Source organism: Notolepis coatsorum (assembly GCF_963971535.1).
Source record: "Notolepis coatsorum genome assembly, chromosome: 5".
In the NCBI taxonomy this organism is placed as follows: Eukaryota; Metazoa; Chordata; class Actinopteri; order Aulopiformes; family Paralepididae; genus Notolepis; species Notolepis coatsorum.
The window spans coordinates 97,702,775-97,725,826 of NC_140169.1; the positions used below are offsets into that span (position 1 = coordinate 97,702,775).

The 23,052-nt window shown below is 44.4% G+C and overlaps 1 protein-coding gene across 1 annotated transcript in view; it reads right to left on the minus strand.

The window, feature by feature from the left end:
• The window catches only part of rfx6 (regulatory factor X, 6), a gene marked incomplete at both ends in the record, with an annotated part of 59,968 nt that extends 37,043 nt beyond the window's left edge, over positions 1-22,925 (minus strand). The window contains 10 exons of the mRNA XM_084314190.1: positions 874-923; positions 1,163-1,276; positions 2,720-2,797; positions 9,925-10,032; positions 13,735-13,762; positions 16,318-16,395; positions 18,022-18,083; positions 18,259-18,382; positions 19,506-19,665; positions 22,751-22,925. Coding sequence (XP_084170316.1) covers positions 874-923; positions 1,163-1,276; positions 2,720-2,797; positions 9,925-10,032; positions 13,735-13,762; positions 16,318-16,395; positions 18,022-18,083; positions 18,259-18,382; positions 19,506-19,665; positions 22,751-22,925 — 977 coding nt within the window. The remainder of the gene's footprint in view (positions 1-873; positions 924-1,162; positions 1,277-2,719; positions 2,798-9,924; positions 10,033-13,734; positions 13,763-16,317; positions 16,396-18,021; positions 18,084-18,258; positions 18,383-19,505; positions 19,666-22,750) is intronic.
• Between the last annotated feature and the right edge of the window lie 127 nt (positions 22,926-23,052).

Sequence of the window (23,052 nt, forward strand, 5' to 3'; positions counted from 1 at the left end):
TGCACTCACTCACTCACTCACATACTCACTCACTCACTCACTCACTCACTCAACTTTGCTTCCATTAAAACGATAGTGTTGTCAGTGTTTTTCAACTTGATTTGCTTCGGGGCTCAAACTTTACCTCAATGAAGTTATACCCCAACATCCCAGAGACCACACAGTTCCCCTGTCTAAGTTGTTCTGTGTTCGTGACCCACTGAGAATGTCTCATCACAAACCTTTAACCTGACGAGTTGAGAAATATTGGAATGGTACACTTTTATGTGGACCGACTAAAGGAGGTCTTTACTACATACAGTACGGTTGAAAATAGAAGAGGTGTATACTACTGTACATACAAATGCATTCATTCAGGATCATACATACAGTATGGTAAATAATAGGGCTGACCCCTATTAGTCGAATAATCGGTCGAAAGGAGCCGTAGTCGACTGCCAACCTCTTAGTCGAATACAAAAAAAATAAAATAAAAATATTATAAAAAAATATTTTTTTTATCATTCTTTCCAAAAGAAAAGAGGCCTAGAAGCGTGGCTAACGCTAATGGCACGCATACCAGAGGCTAACTGCCTACGAAAACAGGCACAGAGGCACTGAAAGAGGATTTCACCCATCTAATGAACACACTAGACTAGACAAATATCAAGATGTATCCATCAGTGGACCAATTGCATGCTTTTGCAGAGGACAAGAAGCCTTCAGTCGACTCCGTCAGACATTAAGCACCCCCCACAGCCCAAATGGAATAATAAAAAAAAATAAAAAATGATATATATATAGTCGACTAATAGTCGACTAACGGAAAATGTTGGCCAATCATAGTCGACTATCCAAATCCTTAGTCGGGGACAGCCCTAGTAAATAACAAACCTCTCAGGCATCTCCTGCATTGTAGCAGGTATCAGCACGTCTGTCAGCACCTGAAAAAGACATACACATGAACGAGTATTAATTATGTATTATGATAACAATAATCAGACTGCAGCAATCTGAATGACTTGTTTGTATAACTTAATTATCTATAGATTTTAGAGACGAATTATTACAAAACGGTTTACTAGTAAGTTGAGTAACAGTAGTGAATAATACCAGATAGAGTATTGAGTCACAGTAGTGAATAATATCTGATGGAGTATTGAGTAACATAAGTGAATAATACCTTGTAGAGTATTGAGTCACACACACAGAAGATATCTACTATGACAGGGTTCTCCAGCAGGGGCAGCAGGTGGTCGGGCATTCCCTGCCAGAAATGGAGCAGGAAGTTCTGTATCTGAAACAAAGACCAAAGGGACAATAGGTTATTATAGTCTTTGAACCCTGTAGGATTATGCTTGTATTTGTTTAGTGTTTATGTTCATACGCTGCATGTTTTGTGGAGCTCTCACACCCAGATGGGTTTAAAAAGAAAAAAAAATTATTATCTTTTTCCCCCTCCTTTTTTCCGATTTTTCTCCCATCCCACTGTTAGTCTTTATGCCAATTCCCAACCCCCTTCCTGGTTGTTGCGCACCCCCCCCCCCCCTACTGTTGGTCCGGGAGGCCGGAGACTGTCACATGCTTTCCTCCGACACATGTGCAGCCAGCCGGCAGCCAGCCTGGCAGCGCAGATTCTCACCGGGAGAGTGTAACGTGTGGAAGGTCACACTACCTTTCTCCAGATCCTACCCTCGCTGTGCAGGCGCCTCGACCGAACTGTAGGGGTCGCTGTCCACAACGCCCAGGACCCACCCACGGCTTCCCTCCCCCTAACTCAGCCAAACGAGTTAGTATAGCGATCAGCCCAAGCCAAGGCAATGCTGACTCTCTGGGAGTCGAGATTGCAGCCTCCTGCATTGGTTGGTGACGAGCACAATCTCCGCTACGCCACCTGACCGCCCCAGATGGGGTTAATATTCTAGTGTTGCTAACAGGTCCGGCTGGCGGGGATGCCGGGCAGACCACCAGACCATCAAAGGCCCAGGATTCTCTCATTTCAATTGGAATATGTACCCATGCAAGTATCTAACTGTAAAGGAAGGAATATGGTGGCGCATATTTGACCAGATGGCAGCACTATAATGCGTGTCTGTCCTTCTCATATCTTGAGAACCGTTTGTCTGATCGGCGTCACACTCTGCGTGTGTATTGCTGAAGACCAAGGGGAGTGCCATGTCGAATATGGTGCCATTTGGCGCTATAACAACAAACTTTATATTTGGCAGTGTACAGTGTAGGGACTGCCAAGCAGCCATACTGCAGGTCTTCACAACGCTGCTAGCCTGATTTCCAGGCGCCAAGCAATCAGCCAGCTCTCCACGGGCACATGTTCCGAATGGCCACATGCTCCGAACAAGCACGCCCCCCTTGTCAACGCTGTGAGCAGCAATACTGGGCACGAGTTCTGAACGGCCACACACTCAGAACAGCCTACTGTCATGGTTACATAATCAATTGTACAGTTCTGATAATTGTTCCAGTGTTGTACTATGCGCTTCCTGTTTTTGTTTTTTGTGCTGCAATTATAATGGGATGCGAGGTGTGATTGGAAGGAGAGGAGGACAGAGGAATGGTGAAGTCTGTGTATTTGTTAAATATTGTCATCACCCTGTTTCTACTATACATCCTGTATTCAAAGTCTAATGGAAAAAAGGTGAGGGGAAAAAATACAAAATACAAATAAAATAAAAAATAATAATAATATGAATAATGGTTGTCAGGTTTCTGGGTAGATTACCTCTTCAAAGTTGACATTAATGGCGTTGTCCAGGATGCATTGACAGTGGGTTTTATACATCATGATGAGAGTGTCCACCTGCACACAAGAGCTTTGGTCAGTTAAAGGAAGAATATGTGATGTTGTCAAACAGTGACCTCTAGGCAAAATAGCCCCCCTTGGTACTGCACATTGTTTACATTTTTTGTTTTTGGTCTGATGTGTGGGTTGGAGTTGAGTGGGGTAGGGGGAGAGGTTGCTACTGCTGACCACACCTCAGGCTCTGCCAAGAGAAGTCTGGAGTAATTCACACTATAATAAGTTGCTATATAGATATGAAAATTATATTATAGCTATATATTACATTATATTATATTATGTTATATTATAAATGTATACACATAATAACTATATAGTAACTTATTATAGTGTGAATTTCTCCAGACCTCTCTTGGTAGAGCCTGGTGGCCAGCAGTAGCAACCCCTTCCCCTGTCCCCACTCAACTCTAAACCACAAATCAGACCAAAACAAAACAAGAGGCAACTAATTTCCAGACTCCGGCCATCTCTCCCCGACTCTGTAGCAGAGACTCTCATTCACGCTTTCGTCACCTCCCGTCTTGACTATGCAAACTCTGTCCTCATAGGGCTACCCAGCAGTGCCCTGAACAGGTTACAATATGTGCAAAATTCTGCTGCCAGGGTTCTCACCCGCACCAAGTCCTGGCACCACATCACCCCCACCCTCATCCACCTCCACTGGCTTCCAGTCAAGTCCCGCATCAATTTCAAGATCCTCCTTATCACCTACAAAGCCCTTCACTCCCTTGCCCCCCGGTACCTAGCGGACCTCTTCCATCCCTACATCCCGCCCCGGAGGCTGCGGTCCTCTGACTGTGGTCTCCTCTCCATCCCCACCACCAACATGCGGACTGTTGGTCCCAGAGCCTTCTCTGTGGCCGCACCCACCCTCTGGAACTCACTCCCTCCAAACATCCATAGTGCATCCCTGCACTCCTTCAAATCCCAACTCAAAACCCACCTCTTCACAAAATTTGTAATGACTCTGCCTGATTTCCTTTTTTTTGTTTTCTTTACTTTCTTTGCTTTTGATTATTATTTTGTTGTTACGTTGTTCCCTGTTCCCCTCCCTTAGCTGCCCCCTCCTGTTAAGCGTCTTGGGTCTCCTGAAAGGCGCTATATACATTTAAGATATTATTATTATTATAAATTTGCCTAGAAGTCGCTGTTTTATAGCATTACATGTTCTACCTTTAAGTCATTTACACATTCATAAATATGCCTACATGTTGCAGCCAGTCTGGTTCAAGGTTGGCCTCTATTCACTTTCAATTTAATTAATTTAACAGATTGACTCTGAAAGGAATTTGGTACAAAAAGGTTGTCATGACCAAACTAATGAATGCTCCATTGTTAGCTAAATAACGTAAGGTTATCCTATAACCCTAGTTATATGATACTGGCTGAGCGTCTCGCTCTGCCTACTGAGATAAACCCATCATCTCTAGCACCTAGTGTGCTCCAGGAAACTGACCACACCACTCCCATGCGTCCTATATTACGCCGGAAGTGGTCACGCCTCACCCTTCCCAGTTCGATTTCCATAAGCGGAAAACATCCAAGGGACCTCAGGGCGCTAAGAGCGAGATGCTCAGCCAGTATCATATAACTAGGGTTATAGGATAACCTTACGTTATATATCAACTGGCTATCGCGTCTCGCTCTGCCTACTGAGATAAGGGCAGAGCAGACGCGTGGCCCCGACAAATGCACCCCCTGAGGACCCGTAAGCCCCAGCCAGGGAAGAGGGGAGTCCCGTCCACCCGCCCGTCCTAACGAAGGGGGGGAGGCAGTCAACTCCACCAAAGTGTGAAAAAGGGGGGGAACCAGGTACCCCTGAACGCACAGCGCAAGCGGGACCGCGTGTGACACAGCACCCTGCGGTCCACACCCACACACCCCTGCTAGCCCACCTGATGGCGGGATGCAGGAGAGGTCCCGGACCTCAGGACCGCCTGGGAGACAGAACCCCCAGTCACGTCCATGAGGTAAAACCGAAAGGACTCAGGGAGGACCAGGAGGCCGCAGCACAAATGTCCTCCACCGAGGCCCCCCCTAACAGGGCAGCAGAGGCCGCCACCACGAGTGGAGTGCGCCCTGACGCCCCCGGGGGGAACCTGTCCAGCCAACGTGTAGCAAAAGGCAATGCCCTTGCACAACCAATGTGACAGGCGCTGCTTGGACAGCGCCTCATCCGCGCAAGGGCCACCGTAACAAACAAACAGTTGATCGGAAACCTTGAGACCTTGCGTGCGACTAAGGTAAACCTTCAGTGCACGGACAGGACACGACAGGTGAAGGCTCACCTCCAACCCACTAGCGTGAGGAGGAGGGCGAAACGCCTGAAGCACCATATCCCAGGAGCGACAAGAGCTCCGGATATCCTTTGGCACGAAGGTCGGATCAGGCCACAGAGTCGCCTGCTATCGGCCCGAATAGACAGGTACTCCGATCGCACCGAGAGAGCACATGGCTCACCCACGCATTTAGCGGAGGTGATGGCCCAAAAAAGGAACGTGGTCATAAGACAGACGATCCAACGGCGCCTGCTCAAGAGGCTCAAACGGGGCCCCCAACAGCCTTTCCAGAACAGTTGGAGGTCCCGACTCGGAGACGCCGTGCGCCAAGCAAGAACGTCCCACGAGAGGGTGGCTGAACAATGTTCTGCCCCCCACTCTCGACCATACGCCACTTCCCTGCGTAAGCCGCGGTAGTGGACGGAGCACACGCGTTCCGGATGGCGTTAACCACAGAAGAGTTAAGACGCATCCCCACCAGATTCACCCTTTCAGCAGCCAAGCCTAGAGGCTGCCCCAGAACAGGAGGCAGAACAGAGTTCCGCGCGCCTGAAAGAGGGCCCGCTGTGACCACGAAACAGGCCACGGCGGGGCCACCAAGAGCTGAATCAGGGCCGGGAACCACACAGCTGAGCCCCGGCCCGGCGCAACCAGGATCAAAGTCCCGCGCTCCTGACATACCCGCCCCAACAGCCGAGTCATCAGGTGTACGGGGGGTAACGCGTACAGAATCCCGGGCGGCCACGGATACATCAAGAAGGCATCCACCCCCAGAGAGGGGTTGCCTTCTGACTGACCGAACCACAAGGGGCACTGGTGGGACTGTCTGCTCGCAAACAGTTCCACCATGGCCTCCCCGAATCGGTCCCAGACCTGTCTGACTATGTCTGGACGTAGTCCCCACTCATCCGGGTGAGGACCGCCCGCGACATCACATCTGCACCCACATTCTCCCTGCCGGGGATGTGGAGAGCCCACAGGCTGTGCAGATTGAGACGCCCATAGCCAGAGCTCGACTGCCGCCCGGTGCAGACGGGGGGAGTGTACTCCTCCCTGTCTGTCGATATACGATGCTGATGTCGTGTTGTCCGTCCTGATCAAAACGTGCTTGCCCACCACAAGGTGGCCGAGCTGTTTGAGGACCAGAAGGACTGCCTTCAATTCCAATACATTGAAATGTAGTGCAGACCGGGCAGCATGGTCCTGCCAGCTGCCCCCTACTGCGTTGGCCCAACACGTCCCCCCCCATCCCGTGAGGGAGGCGTCGGTGAAGACCGTGACGTGTGACAGCCTGCTGCCCATGGGGACCCCGCTGGTGAGGGCCCCAGGCCCTCCCCAGAGGGCGAGGTCCCCCAGTACTGACATGGGAACCTTCAGCCGATTCCACTTGTCTCTCACCGGGTCTATTTTCCAAGAGGCCAAGAGGGACCACAGAGTGAGCAGATGCCATCATACCGAGCAGGCGCATCACGGACAGCGCCGTAACTGTCCTAGGACGGAACCTCCCGAGCGCGCCGAGAGCCGCTCCGAGAGGAATGCCCATATAGACTTCGAGCTTAGAAATAAGCCCAAGTAGTCCACCCCTTGACTGGGAAGAGGAGTACTCTTGTTCTAGTCTACAGCAAAACCCAGGCTGGTGAGGAATCCCACCACCTGCCTGGTATGAGACCTGGCAATCTTCTCTGACCGGCCGAGGACCAGAACGTCGTCCAGGGTAGAATAAAATTTGTATCCCCTGACGACACAGAGGCCCCAGCGTGGTCTCCACGCACTTGGTGAAGATGCGAGGAGCCAGAGTATAGGCGAACGGCAGCCTCTGGTACTCGTACGCTAAGCCCTGAAAAAGGAAGCGTAGGTATGTCCTAGGAGGGAAGATCGGGAATGCGAATACGGTCTATGGAGGTCTATGGAGGTGAACCAGTCCCCCACCTGACAGCGCTTAACAGGTGGGTGACGGTCAACATTCTGAACCTTCCATGGGACAGGTCCAGTATGGGTCTGACACCCCCCCCCCCAATTCCTCAGACACCAGAGAATATCGGGAGGAAACGCAACACATCGCATCCTCCCATGGGACCACGACGATGGCCTGTTTCGCCGCCAGAGAACAAATCTCCTCTGCCAGGGCTGTCACTGCCGCGGACTCTGATAATAGAGTCTGTACCAAACCCAAAAACGGAGGGCGGGGGTGTGTAAACTGTAACACAAGCGCCGCCCTCAGCGTTCTCTCCATCCACACCGACATATGGCTACTACTGCAGCCATACGTGGTAAAAGATTCCAAAGCGCCCCCGCCGCCAACTGCTGCTGGTCCGCTAGGAATCGTAGATAGGTGGCCCGGTCCCTCCCGCTGTGCGTTGTCAACCCTGGTCTCGCCAACCGCGCGAGACTAGGGTGTCACGTGGAGCCGGGCAATCGCACCCAAGACAGAAGGGCCGGTCTGAGGAGCGGCCATCACCCCTGGTGACATAGGCTCCCCCGCTGAGCATCTTCCCGGTTTAGCTTGCTGAGGACAGCCTGCTCTGCAGCTGGACATGCATGGTGTGTGGTCCTCACACTGCCCGATAGGGTGGGTCTCTACACACCGTAGCCCTGTAGTGATATTACTACCACCCAAATTACGCGTGCCTGCTGACCACCGCAGGATCAGAAGTCCAGACGGGGGAGGCAGTAACGTAATACCCGGCCTGGCAAGGGCGGGCTGGGGGCAACCCACGCTGCGACCTCCTGGGCCTAGAGTTCCCCCTCTGACAAAATTTTTTAGATACAGGGAACCCTGCTCCGTCGACAGATACAACACCAGGCTCACCAAACACAGACACAGGACGTGTGGTGTGGGAGCCGCTTGACAGCACAGCATTCTCATAGACAGACCCAGGCCTAGCTAGCAACTGGGTGTCAGCCCCTGTCTCCATGAGAAGCGAAATGTGGGGCCGCTTGCGCTTCACTGGAAGAACGCGGCCCGCAGCTAAAGGGAACAAATCAGAGCCCTGTGTCCCGTAGTGTAGCGGGGGGGAGTAACCGGAGAAGATAGGCCGTGCTCTCACCTCTGGCTGCGCGGTGTGGGGCGGCATGGAGCCCAGGTCAAATACCGCCCGTGCCTCCGTGGACAGACCAAGGTCCACCCGCGGAGAGGGGAGCCCTGAGGAGGAGACCCCTCCCCTCCTCAAGGGGAGATTTCTCCAACCAAAGATGCCTGTGAACAACCGTTGACAGCATCCTAGCCCTCCCTGCGGTTATAGCTTGCGGCTAGGTCAAAAGCTGAATAACCTCAAAACCTCGCACAATGGTTGACGTCGGCTGGCCCTAAGGCCCCACCACCCGACACCATTTTTGACAGAAAAGCAGCCAATTGAGCAATGTTGTCAGTTGCTGCTCAATTCTGTACCGCGGCGGTATAAGCTTCATCAGCCAACCCGCCACCTGCTGGGCCAACTCGCCTCATGGCGTCGGCCGGGCGGGACACCGTTCCACCATGTCAGGGCAAAGGACTGATGCCACCTGCTTCACTAAGCACGGAACACCAGTGGTGGCTGCTGACCAAAGTCTACTACTAGTGAAGCACTGCTCCACTAGTAGTCATGTAACAACCTCCATTGCGGTGTGCACCCGTGAAGGGATAAATGAATGAATGAACGAAAACTCTATTAACATATTGCAGAATGGGCTAGCCCAATACACACAATTGTTAAGGGGATGCAGACCAGAGAAAAACGCTAGTCCCGTCTACATCAGGGACCCCCATTTTCAATTCATAGATTCACAAAAAGCACACCTGCCCTGAGCCCTGTCGTCAGCCCATCCACCCATGTAAAGGGTAAATAAGCCTCCGCTAAACCCCCAACATTAGACACCGATTGACCGTCAGCATGAATGGTTAAGAGGAGGGAAGACAGTAAAGACAGCCCTCGGCGGGGTACATGGGAACGGCGCCCCAACACTGTAGCATTAGCATTAGCTGCGCGCTAGGATATTCAAAAGTGAGTCATGATGACCACGTTTATCCAAATATCCCGCCTCCGTGCCAATACATCACCCGGCTGTCTCACGAGACAACGAGCAGTATTACATATACCAATGCCTGCTAGTGCAGGCCCTACCTGGGCGCGACATAGCTCGACTGCTAACCGTCGCGCGAAGTCCCTCGGTCTGCTGTCATGCGACGAGGAACAAACAGGATAGGGCCGTCGTGCTGTCAGGACTTGCCGAGAAGGTTCCGGGGGCTGGCGAACTTCTGGCGAATTTCCAACATTGTGTAATGTCTCCTTCTGCTTCATAACAATCTCAGTTCCGAAGTGCATCTAGCTGCTTCCGCGTTGGAAACGAATGAGGAAGGGTGAGGCGTGACCACTTCCGGCGTAATATAGGACGCATGGGAGTGGCGTGGTCACGTGCAAGTGGGTGCATTTGTTTTGTTTCCTGGAGCACACTAGGTGCTAGAGATTATGGGTTATATCTCAGTAGGCAGAGCGAGACGCGATAGCCAGTTGATATATAACTATGGGTTGTTAGCTAAATAACTATAAGTTGTTAGCTAAATAACTATAAGTTGTTAGCTAAATAACTATAGGTTGTTAGCTAAATAACTATAGGTTGTTAGCTAAATAACTATAGGTTGTTCGCTAAATAACTATAGGTTTTTAGCTAAATAACTATAGGTTGTTAGCTAAATAACTATGGGTTAGATGTTACACTGATTGGATAGCGTGAATAAAATCACTCCATCTATCCCTCTATCTATCTATCTCTCTATCTATCCATCCAGCCATCCATCCACCCATCTATCTATCCATCCATCTGTCCGTCCAGATAGCATGTCCCTCCCAGAGAGACAGACGGGGCAGTAACCTTCTCTCTGGAGACGTTTCCATGCAGCAGCAGATGCTGAGCGCTGGGGAAGTCTGGGAGCAACGTCCCTGTTTTAGAACTCAGGGAATATTTCCTAGTGAAGCCTCCCTGTCAGAGAGAGAAGAATATTACATGAGTATCAATGTGTCAGACACACAACAAATAATATAAAATAAGATAAGCTCAAATAAGATATTCCTTTATTGATCCCTGTGGAAAAATAGATTATATTGGTATTAATGTCAGACACAACAAAGAAGAATATTATATTAGTAGTATTAATGTTTGAGAGACAACAAAGAATATCACATTAGTATTATTGTGTCAGACACAACAAATAATAATATTACATTAGTATTAATTTATCAGACACAACAAAGAATATCAAATGAGTATTATTGTGTCAGACACAACAAATAATATTACATTGGTATTAATTGATCAGACACAACAAAGAAGAATATTACATTAGTATTAATTTATCAGACACAACAAAGAATATCAAATGAGTATTAATGTGTCAGACACAACAAAGAATATTACATTAGTATTAACACAATCCCGCACAAGCACGGAGATCTCCGTGTTTCGAGTCCATGCGTTGTGGACAGAGGCACGGATAAATCCGTGGGAAGTTGTTATTGCTTTTATTCCATTTTAATAACCTATTCAAGGTCGCCGAGCGGCACTGCAGATTTACCCTACTCTATGAATTCGACAAGGTGCAATACCGACCAGATCCTCTTAGGGGCGCTATCGCGATAATGCAGTGTGCCCTGTGGCTGAGCGGATCAGTCTTTTTTTTTTCTTTCAATGGCGATTTCAGTTAGCAGGATTCAGATGTGCAGCATGTAGCTTGGATTACGTTTTGGATCGCAGATTTCACCATGCAATAAGGGGATTTATCATCAGCCAATGGACATATCGATCTACCAGATGGCGATCGATAACGGGGAAATGCTCGGGGACATCCCACCGGACCACGGTAGGATCTTTTTCACGTAAAGTACATCCCGATCTGGCCTTGTTTTGATAGCCAATCAGGCATTCGGCTATGAGGCTAATGAGGCTAACGCGGTTATTGGTAATCGATAATCAAAAACGACGTCCCCCGCCCCCCCCCCCCCCCTTTCATGCATACATGCGTGAGGATCGTACCGATCATATGCAGTTTGAGTTTTAACTGGAGCGTATCTATAACTGAAATGCCATTGGATTTAACGTTATTAGCTATTAGCCCTGTATCTCGGCTTCCAGAAAATATACTAGACCAAATCCCCTATACCGCTTATATTCACGGCGCTATAAAATGATAACCTATTGATGATTTATTTTTTTCTTTAAGCCATTTTGAAGGGACGGTTTATGGACTCAATTGACAATGAGAATGGACAGATAGCAACACTATAAAGTATAGATTTAGCTGTACAAACAGCCCCACGTTTGTTTACATTCCCCGGTCCTCTTGACATTAATTAGACTCATCCCAATGGCCCCGAATGTGTTAATGTGTCAGACACAACAAGGAATATTACATTAGTATTAACTCATTCCCCGCCAACAACGAGTTTACTTGTTATTGGGAGCCGACGCTTGAACGCCAACAACGAGTATACTCGTTATTTGATAGTTTTTCCTTTTTTTTTGTGGTGTTGTGGTGAGTTATGTCGTGGATCAAATGGACATCGGATGTACCAGATGGCGATCAAACAATTGGAATATTATTTTTGGAATACTCCCGATCACAGGTAAGGACTATCTGACGTAAATGTTTGCTTGATCGTGCAATGCTTTTTTTTCACTTTTTTTCTCCTCTTTTTCTATTTTTTTTGTTCTCCCATCCCAATCCCATTGTGCCAATTCTTCCCTCCCCTGTCTTGAACGTTGCTCGCATATGCCCCCCACTGGCTGGTTTTAGGGAGGATAGAAACCTTGAATGAATGAATGAATGAATGAATGAATGAATGAATGAATGAATGAATGAATGAATGAATGAATGAATGAATGAATGAATGAATGAAAACTTTATTTAACAGATTGCAGAATGGGTACAATACAGTATGGCTCAATACATACAATTGTTAAGGGGATACAGACCAGAGAAAGACGTTTGTCTTGTTTACATCAGGGTCCCCCATTTTCAATTCATAGTGACATTTATGACATACACAACATACATGACATCATGACATTTATGGCATAGGGACATACATGACATACAGGTATATAGTACTGTTACATTTGTGACATATATGATATGCAAATATACAGTACTGTTACCCATAGATCCTGACAGAGAGTATATACATATGATGGGGAGGAGACTGTACATTAGGAGGGGGTGGGTGGGTGGGAGAGAAATATACATACGGTGGGGAGAGAATATATACATACGGTGGGGAGGAGACTGTACATTAGGAGGGGTGGGTGGGTGGGAGAGAAATATACATACGGTGGGGAGAGAATATATACATACGGTGGGGAGGAGACTGTACATTAGGAGGGGGTGGGTGGGTGGGAGAGAAATATACATACAGTGGGGAGAGAATATATACATACGGAGGGGAGGAGACTGTCTATTATTAGGAGGGGGTGGGTGGGTTTGGACATTTACGGTGGCCAGTTTCAAATTGCAGCCTCCCGTAGGTGCTCTTTTAGAGCGGTTTTGAAAGTGGGTAGGGATTCACATTCCTTTACAGCTTTGGGTAGGGCGTTCCACATTGATGTGGCATAATTGCGAAACGTGTTTAGTCCCTTGTTTGAGCCGAATCTGGCCTCACTTGCATCACGTGTCCCCTCCGGTACATTAGGAGGCAGCCTGTCACAGCTTTTCACCTGCCAGCGCGGACTCTCATTGGCGAGGTGTAACATGTGGGAAGCTCACACTACCCCCGCCTTTTCCTGTCTCTGCTGTGCAGGAGTCCCCCAACCGACCTGTAGGAGTCGCTGTCCACAATGTCCAGATTACCACCCATCGACTTCCACCCTCTAACTCTGCCAATTGAGTTAGTATGACGGCTGGCCCAAGCCGGAGGCAACGCCGACAGCCGGAGTCGAACCCGGTGTCTCTTGCGTTGGTGACGAGCGCAATGTCCGCTGCGCCACCCAGCCGCCTATCGTGCAATGCTTTTATACCGATCGGGCTGATGTGTTTTTAGTGATCAATACGAATGCCGTTACTGCCAATCAAATAATCAGAAACGACCCCCCCCCCCCTTCATGCATTCATGATGAAACATAATGCCTATAGATATAGATTTAATTTGGGAATAGTAGCGTGTACAGGCAAGAAACGGCAAAGCTTATAGTAGAATTGACATATAAGGCTATTACTCAGCCCTTCGGGAATTACCCCAGACCACGCTATAATATAACCATACTTATATTCACCACGGTATAACATGGGAACGTATGGATGAAGAAATTACTTCTTTTTCACATATTGAACGATAGATAGCTGATGTCAAATGGGCCATAGTATTGTATCCATAGCTATAATATAGAATATAGTTATAGCTCTACAAACAAGGTGACGCACTCCTATCTTTTAAAGCGTGGCAGTGCTAAAACGGGGCCCCGACTAATTCCCGGCAGTCAATGAGTTAATGTGTCAGACACAACAAAGAATATGACATTAGTGTTAATGTGTCAGACATAACAAAGAATATTACATTAGTATTAATTTATCAGACACAACAAAGAATATTACATTAGTGGACCTCAGAAATAACGTGTCAGACACATGATGTTTTTCATGTATTTCACCTACAGTAAGATAAGATAAGATAAAATAAAAGTTTTCTTTCTTACCTCATTCTTGAGCTTGCTTCCTGAAAATCTGTGGTCAGATTTAAAAGAAAATCAGATTTAATGTCAGATTTCATTAATGAGATTTTAGTGAAAGGTCTGGGAGACACAATATGGTGTAGCTTATCTGCCGCTCACTTTGGTATGTCCCGCCCTCTCTGACATGCCCCTCCCACTCTGACATGCCCCTCCCACTCTGACATGCCCCTCCCTCTCTGACATGCCCCTCCCTCTCTGACATGCCCCTCCCACTCTGGCTCCAGAGGTAGTTTCTCTATGGTCATAGCCTCTGATGATAATGTAGATTACTGTGAAACCCATGTGTCTCCTCTGGGACCCCTGACAAGTAAAGTAGGCTACAAGTAAAAATACATATTATAACTATATAGTAAGTCAAAGGGGAATTATTTTACTATTTCTTTCACTATTTGGGCACTTTTACACAATTCCTGTGAGTCTATGGAACACCTCTGTAAGGTTTCTTTCAAAAAAATTCATTGTTTTGTATTTCTAATCAAGTACTCAAAAACAGCATTTTTCTACCTTAAGATCTTAAGCCGTTTTGAGGCTGGGCTCCAACCACTGTGTGGCCTGGTACCAACTGCCACACCAACTGCCACATTATTATGCAGCTGAGAAATCTCTGACATCACAGATATGCACATTTTCAGATGACTCAGTTCAGTGAGGGTGAATATTGTGAGAGAATTGGAAGAATGCGCCAATATGAGAATTAGAGACATAGATCCTATATAAGTCCACATAGCTAGGAAACAATGCTAAACACTGAAAAAGGCCATTTATAAGATAGTTCCCCTTTAATATACTGTGAATTACTGCAAAGCTCCCTTGGTAGACCCTGCTTTGGGATGGGAGTGTCTAGATCCCAAAGCCCGGAAGGATGTTTGTGCATTTATTTTTAATAGGTGTGAGTTAGGGGTGTAAAGGTACACGTATCCGTACCGAACCGAACAAGTTTCAGTGTGTACCGTACCATACCGAACGGCTGTGTAGTGTACCGAACGAATACAACGGTATGTTAACCACTAACGACCGCCCACCGGGGGCTGTTTTTTTCACAATCTAATATAATTATTATAAAATAAAATGTATTTACAAGTTGATTATTCATTTCAATATAGAATATTCGTTGACAGCCCTACAAGTACAATTAGTTACTGCACACTACATCACCCCTGAGTGGAACATGGAAAGCCAAACTTTCCCCCACTGTACCGAAAACCGTACCGAACCTTGACTTCAAAAACGAGGTACGTACCGTACCGTGGTTTTTGTGTACCATTACACCCCTAGTGTGAGTGGTTAAAGGTGCTATAGATCAAATTTTATGTAGGGCAATCTTTATTTAACATTTTTTTATAATATATCCTCAGAGATATTAGAAAGGTGCGGAATAAAGGTTTATTGATTAGTCCAAAATTAATTTAGTTTACATGTTGCAGGCATGTATCTAAATTATACTAAAGTTGTGTTAAATAGAAACCACTTAAGTTACTGTGTCAAAATGTATATTCTAAATAATTCACATTTTGATGTATTTTTGGTTACTTTTGCTTACCAAAATAGTACACTTTTAATATGTTTACTAAAGTACAACTTAGGTTTGGTACGTTATGTGCTTCAATTACACTTGCAGCTTGAGTACGCTGTAAGCACACTTAAGAAATACACATATGGGTAGAAATATACTTTTAACACATGCACTTAATATACTAAAAATATACTTTGAGTGTGGAAAGATATATTCATGCATCAATTCAAACCTTTATTTAAACCATTGAGGTTGAACTAATTTACAATGAGGTCGAGTTACAGACAAGTTCAAATAAATAAACAGTTACACAATGAAGCAGTATGGTTTGTGGTCATGGTTTTAAACTGTCCATATGGAAGATGTGTATATCTTACCTGGTCAAACCCTTGGTTTTAATAAACTGTCCATATGGAAGATGTGTATATCTTACTTGGTCAAACCCTTGGTTTTAAACTGTCCATATGGAAGATGTGTATATCTTACCTGGTCAAACCCTTGGTTTTAATAAACTGTCCATATGGAAGATGTGTATATCTTACTTGGTCAAACCCTTGGTTTTAAACTGTCCATATGGAAGATGTGTATATCTTACCTGGTCAAACCCTTGGTTTTAATAAACTGTCCATATGGAAGATGTGTATATCTTACCTGGTCAAACCCTTGGTTTTAATAAACTGTCCATATGGAAGATGTGTATATCTTACCTGGTCAAACCCTTGGTTTTAATAAACTGTCCATATGGAAGATGTGTATATCTTACTTGGTCAAACCCTTGGTTTTAAACTGTCCATATGGAAGATGTGTATATCTTACCTGGTCAAACCCTTGGTTTTAATAAACTGTCCATATGGAAGATGTGTATATCTTACCTGGTCAAACCCTTGGTTTTAATAAACTGTCCATATGGAAGATGTGTATATCTTACTTGGTCAAACCCTTGGTTTTAAACTGTCCATATGGAAGATGTGTATATCTTACCTGGTCAAACCCTTGGTTTTAAACTGTCCATATGGAAGATGTGTATATCTTACCTGGTCAAACCCTTGCCTGAGTACACAGAGTGGTAATAAGCACTGCTCTCCTTGATGCCGATCCCATAGTAATGATATCTGTTAAATATCAACACATGGCTGTGGCATCATTACATTGAACATACATTGTCTGTCTGTCTGTCTGTCTGTCTGTCTGTCTGTCTGTCTGTCTGTCTGTCTGTCTGTCTGTCTGTCTGTCTGTCTGTCTGTCTGTCTGTCTGTCTGTCTGTCTGTCTGTCTGTCTGTCTGTCTGTCTGTTAAATATAACATTAGTTTAGTATTTAAATAGAACATGTTTAGTATTAAAATGGAACATGTTTAGTATTAAAATAGAGCATGTTTAGTATTAAAATAGAGCATGTTTAGTATTGAAATAGAACATGTTCAGTATTAAAATAGAACATGTTTAGTATTTACTCTAAACATAATTTATTTTGTATTTAACCTCTTAAACCCTAGCCATATTTTCCGAATATTTGCCTAAAATTACATACCCAAGTAAATGGAAGATTGCTCCACTTCTACAAGGCTATTTGCATGTTCCTGGTATCTAATCTAGGGACCTCGGGGAATGTATTGCAGTGTCAGAAATATTGTGTCTGTTACTATGCATGAGTAAATTGTAATGAACAATATAAATTATTATCATTTCTATATTTCTTTCCATCTTTGATGGTGAATAACACCATGCTAACATTGACCAGACGTGGAAGATTGCCACTGGGCTCATTCAGCACCTTCTTGAGATCAAGTGTACTAAAAATCTAAGCAAATGAATAAAGGGCAGATGATTTACAGGGGGTTTTGTATACAGTACTGAATTTTGCCACCCGGACACATGCAATTTGAAATATGAATATAGAATATCAGGCCTATAAATTACCTTATTATGGCCATGTCATACATCTATGGATCGGGCCAAATCTCCTCTTTCTAATGGCAGAGTTCAATCTGGATTTAGTACCACTAGGCGCCCGTTACAGGGCAGCAAAGACCATGAATGAAATCTGCTGTAGGTACAGTTACTTTTATAATGTCAATAGCTCCGCCATTTTTCACCGGATTGCGACATGGTTTTTCCGTTCACGTTCACAGAAAGGTAAAGATATAAGGTATACAAATATACGTTGTATTTTATGGGAATAACATTGAGGTTTGTTCGACCTGTGAGATATAAACACGAACATCACGTCAGGAAAATTACGTGAAATATGGTTGGATTTCCGTTGCCGGCGGCTGGTGTGAGCTGTAGTTTTATGAAATTTCAACGTCCATCAAAAACCCTGGGTCTCCTCTTTCTTAGGAATACAACGATTTCATTAGTGCTTCTTCTTCTCGCGTCTAAATGCGCAGAGATTTCTATAAGCTCATAATTAGCTAATAACACTTAAAATCATTGGTAAACAAACGTAGTGCGGAAGATAATACACTTTGACTGCTGTTTTGATAGGGTTAGGATCTTTACTCTTGGCTACATTTGAAAAAGAAACGCAACATCACTTAATATGGACTGTATTGATCTATTTATGACGTGAAATAATCTTGTACCGGTACCAGGCCGATCGGGCTTAAGAGGTTAAATAGAACATGTGTTTACTCTAAATAGAACATGTTTAGTATTTAAATAGAACATGTTTAGTATTATTTACTCTAAATAGATTGTTTAGTAGTATTTACTCTAAATAGAACATGTTTGGTATTTACTTGGAGTGTCCCCTGGTACCGAGCCTCCTGGTGGTGAGAAGAGGGAACTTCTGGCGGATGGTCTGTTGGAAACAGGAAGTAGACTAGTCTCAGTCCACCAGGGTTGTGTTGGTAACATATTATTAACCATTATGTTACATGTGTGTCTAATTTTTTTTGCAATGTTTCTAAACCGGCATCAAGCATCATAACATCGGTAGAAGTTTTAAAGCAAAGTGAGGCCTGACACACACACACCTTTCCAAAGGTAGCAGCGCAGGCGGGATCTAACTTCTCCTTCCTGCAGAAGTCGAGGTAGTGAGCGTATAGGATGCAGCGTGGCAGACACACTCCTTCACACACAATGTAGTTCTCCTCCAGCCTGGAGACAGACAGTAGAGACAACCAATCAGACACACTCCTTCACACACAATGTAGTTCTCCTCCAGCCTGGAGACAGACAGTAGAGACAACCAATCAGACACACTCCTTCACACACAATGTAGTTCTCCTCCAGCCTGGAGACAGACAGTAGAGACAACCAATCAGACACACTCCTTCACACACAATGTAGTTCTCCTCCAGCCTGGAGACAGACAGTAGAGACAACCAATCAGACACACTCCTTCACACACAATGTAGTTCTCCTCCAGCCTGGAGACAGACAGTAGAGACAACCAATCAGACACACTCCTTCACACACAATGTAGTTCTCCTCCAGCCTGGAGACAGACAGTAGAGACAACCAATCAGACACACTCCTTCACACACAATGTAATTCTCCTCCAGCCTGGAGACAGACAGTAGAGACAACCAATCAGACACAAACCTTCACACACAATGTAGTTCTCCTCCAGCCTGGAGACAGACAGTAGAGACAACCAATCAGACACACTCCTTCACACACAATGTAATTCTCCTCCAGCCTGGAGACAGACAGTAGAGACAACCAATCAGACACACTCCTTTGCACACAATGAAGACGCCACGGCAGTCCGTCACGCTGTGGGGGCGGGGTTTTGAGGTAAACTCGCTTGGGAATAGTTAGGCCACGTTTGATCTGGAAGCCTTCCTCAGCATGCTCAATAAAAGTACCTAAAGGACAGTTCCCCGAGTGCTGATTATTCCAACACACACACACACACACACACACACACACACACACACACACACACACACACACACACACACACACACACACACACACACACACACACACACACACACACACTATCAAACACTCCTTCAAACATGATGAACTCCTCATTGTTGAATGCTGAAAACACAATATGCACTATAGACTGATACCATAATTATGTTTATGAATCAGTCAGTGTACTGAGGTCTTTGTCAGCTGTAAATTAGCCAGTGTACAGAGGTCTTAGTGAGCTGTAAAACAGTTAGTGTATTGAAGTCTTATTCAGCTGTAAATCAGTCAGTGTACGGATGTCTTGCGAGCTGTAAATCAGCCAGTGTACTCAGGTATGTCTGTACTCTGGTCTTACCACTGCAGTGTGAGCTGTGTCTGCTTTTTCTTGTCTTTGATGATCTGAGTGATGGTCTTCCTGGGGGCGGGGCTAACCTGTCTGACTGACAGCTCTGTGGAATACTCCAGAAGCTCCTGCTCCTCATCAGATGACGGCGTGTCGTTGCTGTCCTCTGCCTCTGAGACAGAAACACAATAGAAACACAGTAGAAACACAATAGAAACACAGTAGAAACACTGTATAGACACAATAGAAACACTATAAAACACTGTAGAAACACAATAGAAACACTGTATAGACACAATAGAAACACTGTATAGACACAATAGAAACACTATAAAACACTGTAGAAACACAATAGAAACAGTAATAACACAATAGAAACACAATAGAAACACTGTAGAAACACAATAGAAACACAGTAAGAACACAATAGAAACATAATAGAAACGCAGTAGAAACACGATAGAAACACAATAAAAAAAACTGTAAAAACACAATAGAACTAGAACTTAAACAAGATTCCAAATGCACCCAATGTACAAATGGGGACGAAGGGACATTTATGCACATGTATTGGGACTGCTCACCAGTTAAGGCATTCTGGAAAGATGTGACCCAACAAATATCAAAACTCGTATCTTGGAATATACCTGTACACCCCTCGGTATTACTATTGAATGATGTTTTTGAGTTTGCAGTGAATCCACAGCTAAAGAGATTGGTTTTATCGGGTATCACAGTAGCCAAGAAGCTGATCGCATCACGCTGGTTTCAACCGGAAAAAATGTGCCGTAAAGTTTGGTTTCTTACATATCTCGATGTAATTTACCATGAAATATCTACAGCAAGAATTCTGGGTCTCAATGAATCCAAAATGTCAATGTGGTTAGAAGTGGTGGAGAGAATAAAAGCTAGCTTATAATGGTAGTGTCTGGTTAGGTGCGAGGGATAGTGGAGGTACTTCTCAAGGTGGGGTCCGGGAGGGGGGGGTTCGAGCTGAGCATATGTATGTAGGTTTTTTTTAGATAACAGGTATTAGGGGTATATCTTATATAAGACAACTAACTAAAATGTGATCTCATTGGATGTGCCCTGACAATTAATGCTTGTATATCTTATCGTGTGTTGTCATGTTTGTTTATATGTTTGTTTAAAAAATTATAAAAAAATAAAATACAAAAAACACAATAGAAACACTGTAGAAATGCAATCTATTGCACAGAAACACAACACAACTATCTGTCCTGTTATAAAACATGATAGGCCATTGTACTGTTATAAAACAAAAGTATTATCATAACAAGCATACTGTTGTAAAATAAAAATTTGTATTGTGGGCCAGTCAAGTCAGGGATACAGAAGTAACAACACAAGAAAACTATACGGCTAGCAAATGTAATTCATTCGATTAATTGGCCCTAAATGGCCTACATTTATACAACAGCTTTTATCCAAAGCGCGCACAAAAATAACTGGATCGCATATCGGTAAAATAAAATAAACATTTTTTTTAATGTTTTATATAATATAATAAGAAATAAAATAAGAAATAACAATTCAGTACATTTATATCTATGTGTTAATTTGTTACAATTAGTTTCACTAAGTTAGGAATGTAATGTTTTAAGTCAAGCCTGATGTTGCCTTGCACAAAAGAATGATCCCAGTCTCTTCCACACAGTGAGGCATACAGTTTATTAATTGAACAATGGGTATTTACATTACATTTAGTCATTTAGCTGACTCTTTTATCCAAAGCGACTTACAAGTTCTGTACGACAAGTCATCAGGAAGGGCACAACTCTATCAGCTGAGTAACAATGTTGGTGCTAGGTTAGTATATTAGGACAAGTGCATGACAACAAGTAACAAAACCAAAAACGATCGGTATCGGCAGTGTATCGGCCGATATGGCTCATAGAAGATCGTGATCGGTATCGGTGGCAAAAAACGTGATCGGGGCATATACGCTTTACAACTTATAACTCACACAGACAGGTGCCAACCTGCTCATCAGGAGCAGTAAGAGGTTAACTTTTGCTTAACTGCTTTGACACGCTGCCAGGAGGAGCCTGAATCAAACCGGGAACCTTCACATTACGGGATGACTGCTCTACCTCCTGAGCCACTGTCACCCCAAGAACTATGGTGTACTTGGACCGAAAATAGTTCATGATGGATGGGTGGATGAATGGGTGGATGGATGGATGGATGGATGGATGGATGGATGGATGGATGGATGGATGGATGGATGGATGGATGGATGGATGGATGGATGGATGGATGGATGGATGGATGGATGGATGGATGGATGGATGGATGGATGGATGGATGGATGGATGGATGGAAGGAAGGATAGACAGATATTTTTTACTTTGACTAAAACATCTCAGAATAAGCAAAGATAAACACAATATTAAAGCAAGAAAGAGGGGAAAACAGTGATGCAATCAAATCATATCAACAATGTGTCATAATCCAGTTTATATATCTATCAGTTGAATCTACCAAGACCGATCTTGACACATGATAGAAAACAATAGTGATTCCTAAAAACGAATTCTAACCAATTCTAAAAATTACTGTAATGATGTCAAATCGAAGGACACTCTTCAAATCAAAGGTGAAATCTGATGAAGAAAAATAAATAAATAAATAAAACTAAACACAATTTAAATCAGAACAGCACAGCCCTTGCTGAGGGTTGCGTGCATCTCAATTCACGTTTAATTTACAAGCTAACATAATGTGCGGGAGGGTTTTATTACATGTATTCAAGAATTATATACAATTATTTATATTCAGCTATAGCTTTTGGTCTGCGTGACGGCGCTGACGTGTGAATAATTGTTTACACGCTGAGTATAATGTAATGTGCCATTACATTTGTATTCAAATTCGAGGGACATTGACGTTTCCCTTATTACAGTGACGTCGAGTATACAACTAAAATAAATAGAATAACACAAAGATAAAAACAAGCAATCAACACGATAAAATCAAGTTAAAATAAGATCAAAACGGGAAACAAGAAAAAGTAAAAGCAGACTAAAAGCAATTACAAAATTACATACAATTGTTATTAATCAAAGCTATAAATTCTCCAAATGTTGAAAGCATATCGAACTGCATAGAAGGGCGTTCCAAGAATAATTTATAATTGTGTATGTTTTTGTGTGTTGGCTTCACTGGTATTGCATGCTAAATTACTTTTAGCAAGTATTTTTCTGAATACAGGCATGTATTTAAATGTTTCATACCTGATTTGATTCCAGAATCCTCCTCCTCCTCCAGTGGGTTCTGTCTGTTTAGAAAGCTGTGGAGTTCGTCTCCATGCAGCAGGAACTCCGGAGAGGCACACAGGCTCTGGGTCGAAGAACCAATCAGAAAAGTTCCGTCTCTGACCGGACTGTCTATGTTCCGTTTCATTGGCATCATTTAATGATCAGGAATGGCGAAGTAACAGAGAAGATAATGTAGATTAATATCAAATCAATTGATCAATGTGCGTCATTTACTTTGTCATCAGCCATTTCATCCACTCCTCAATCCAGTCCAGAAA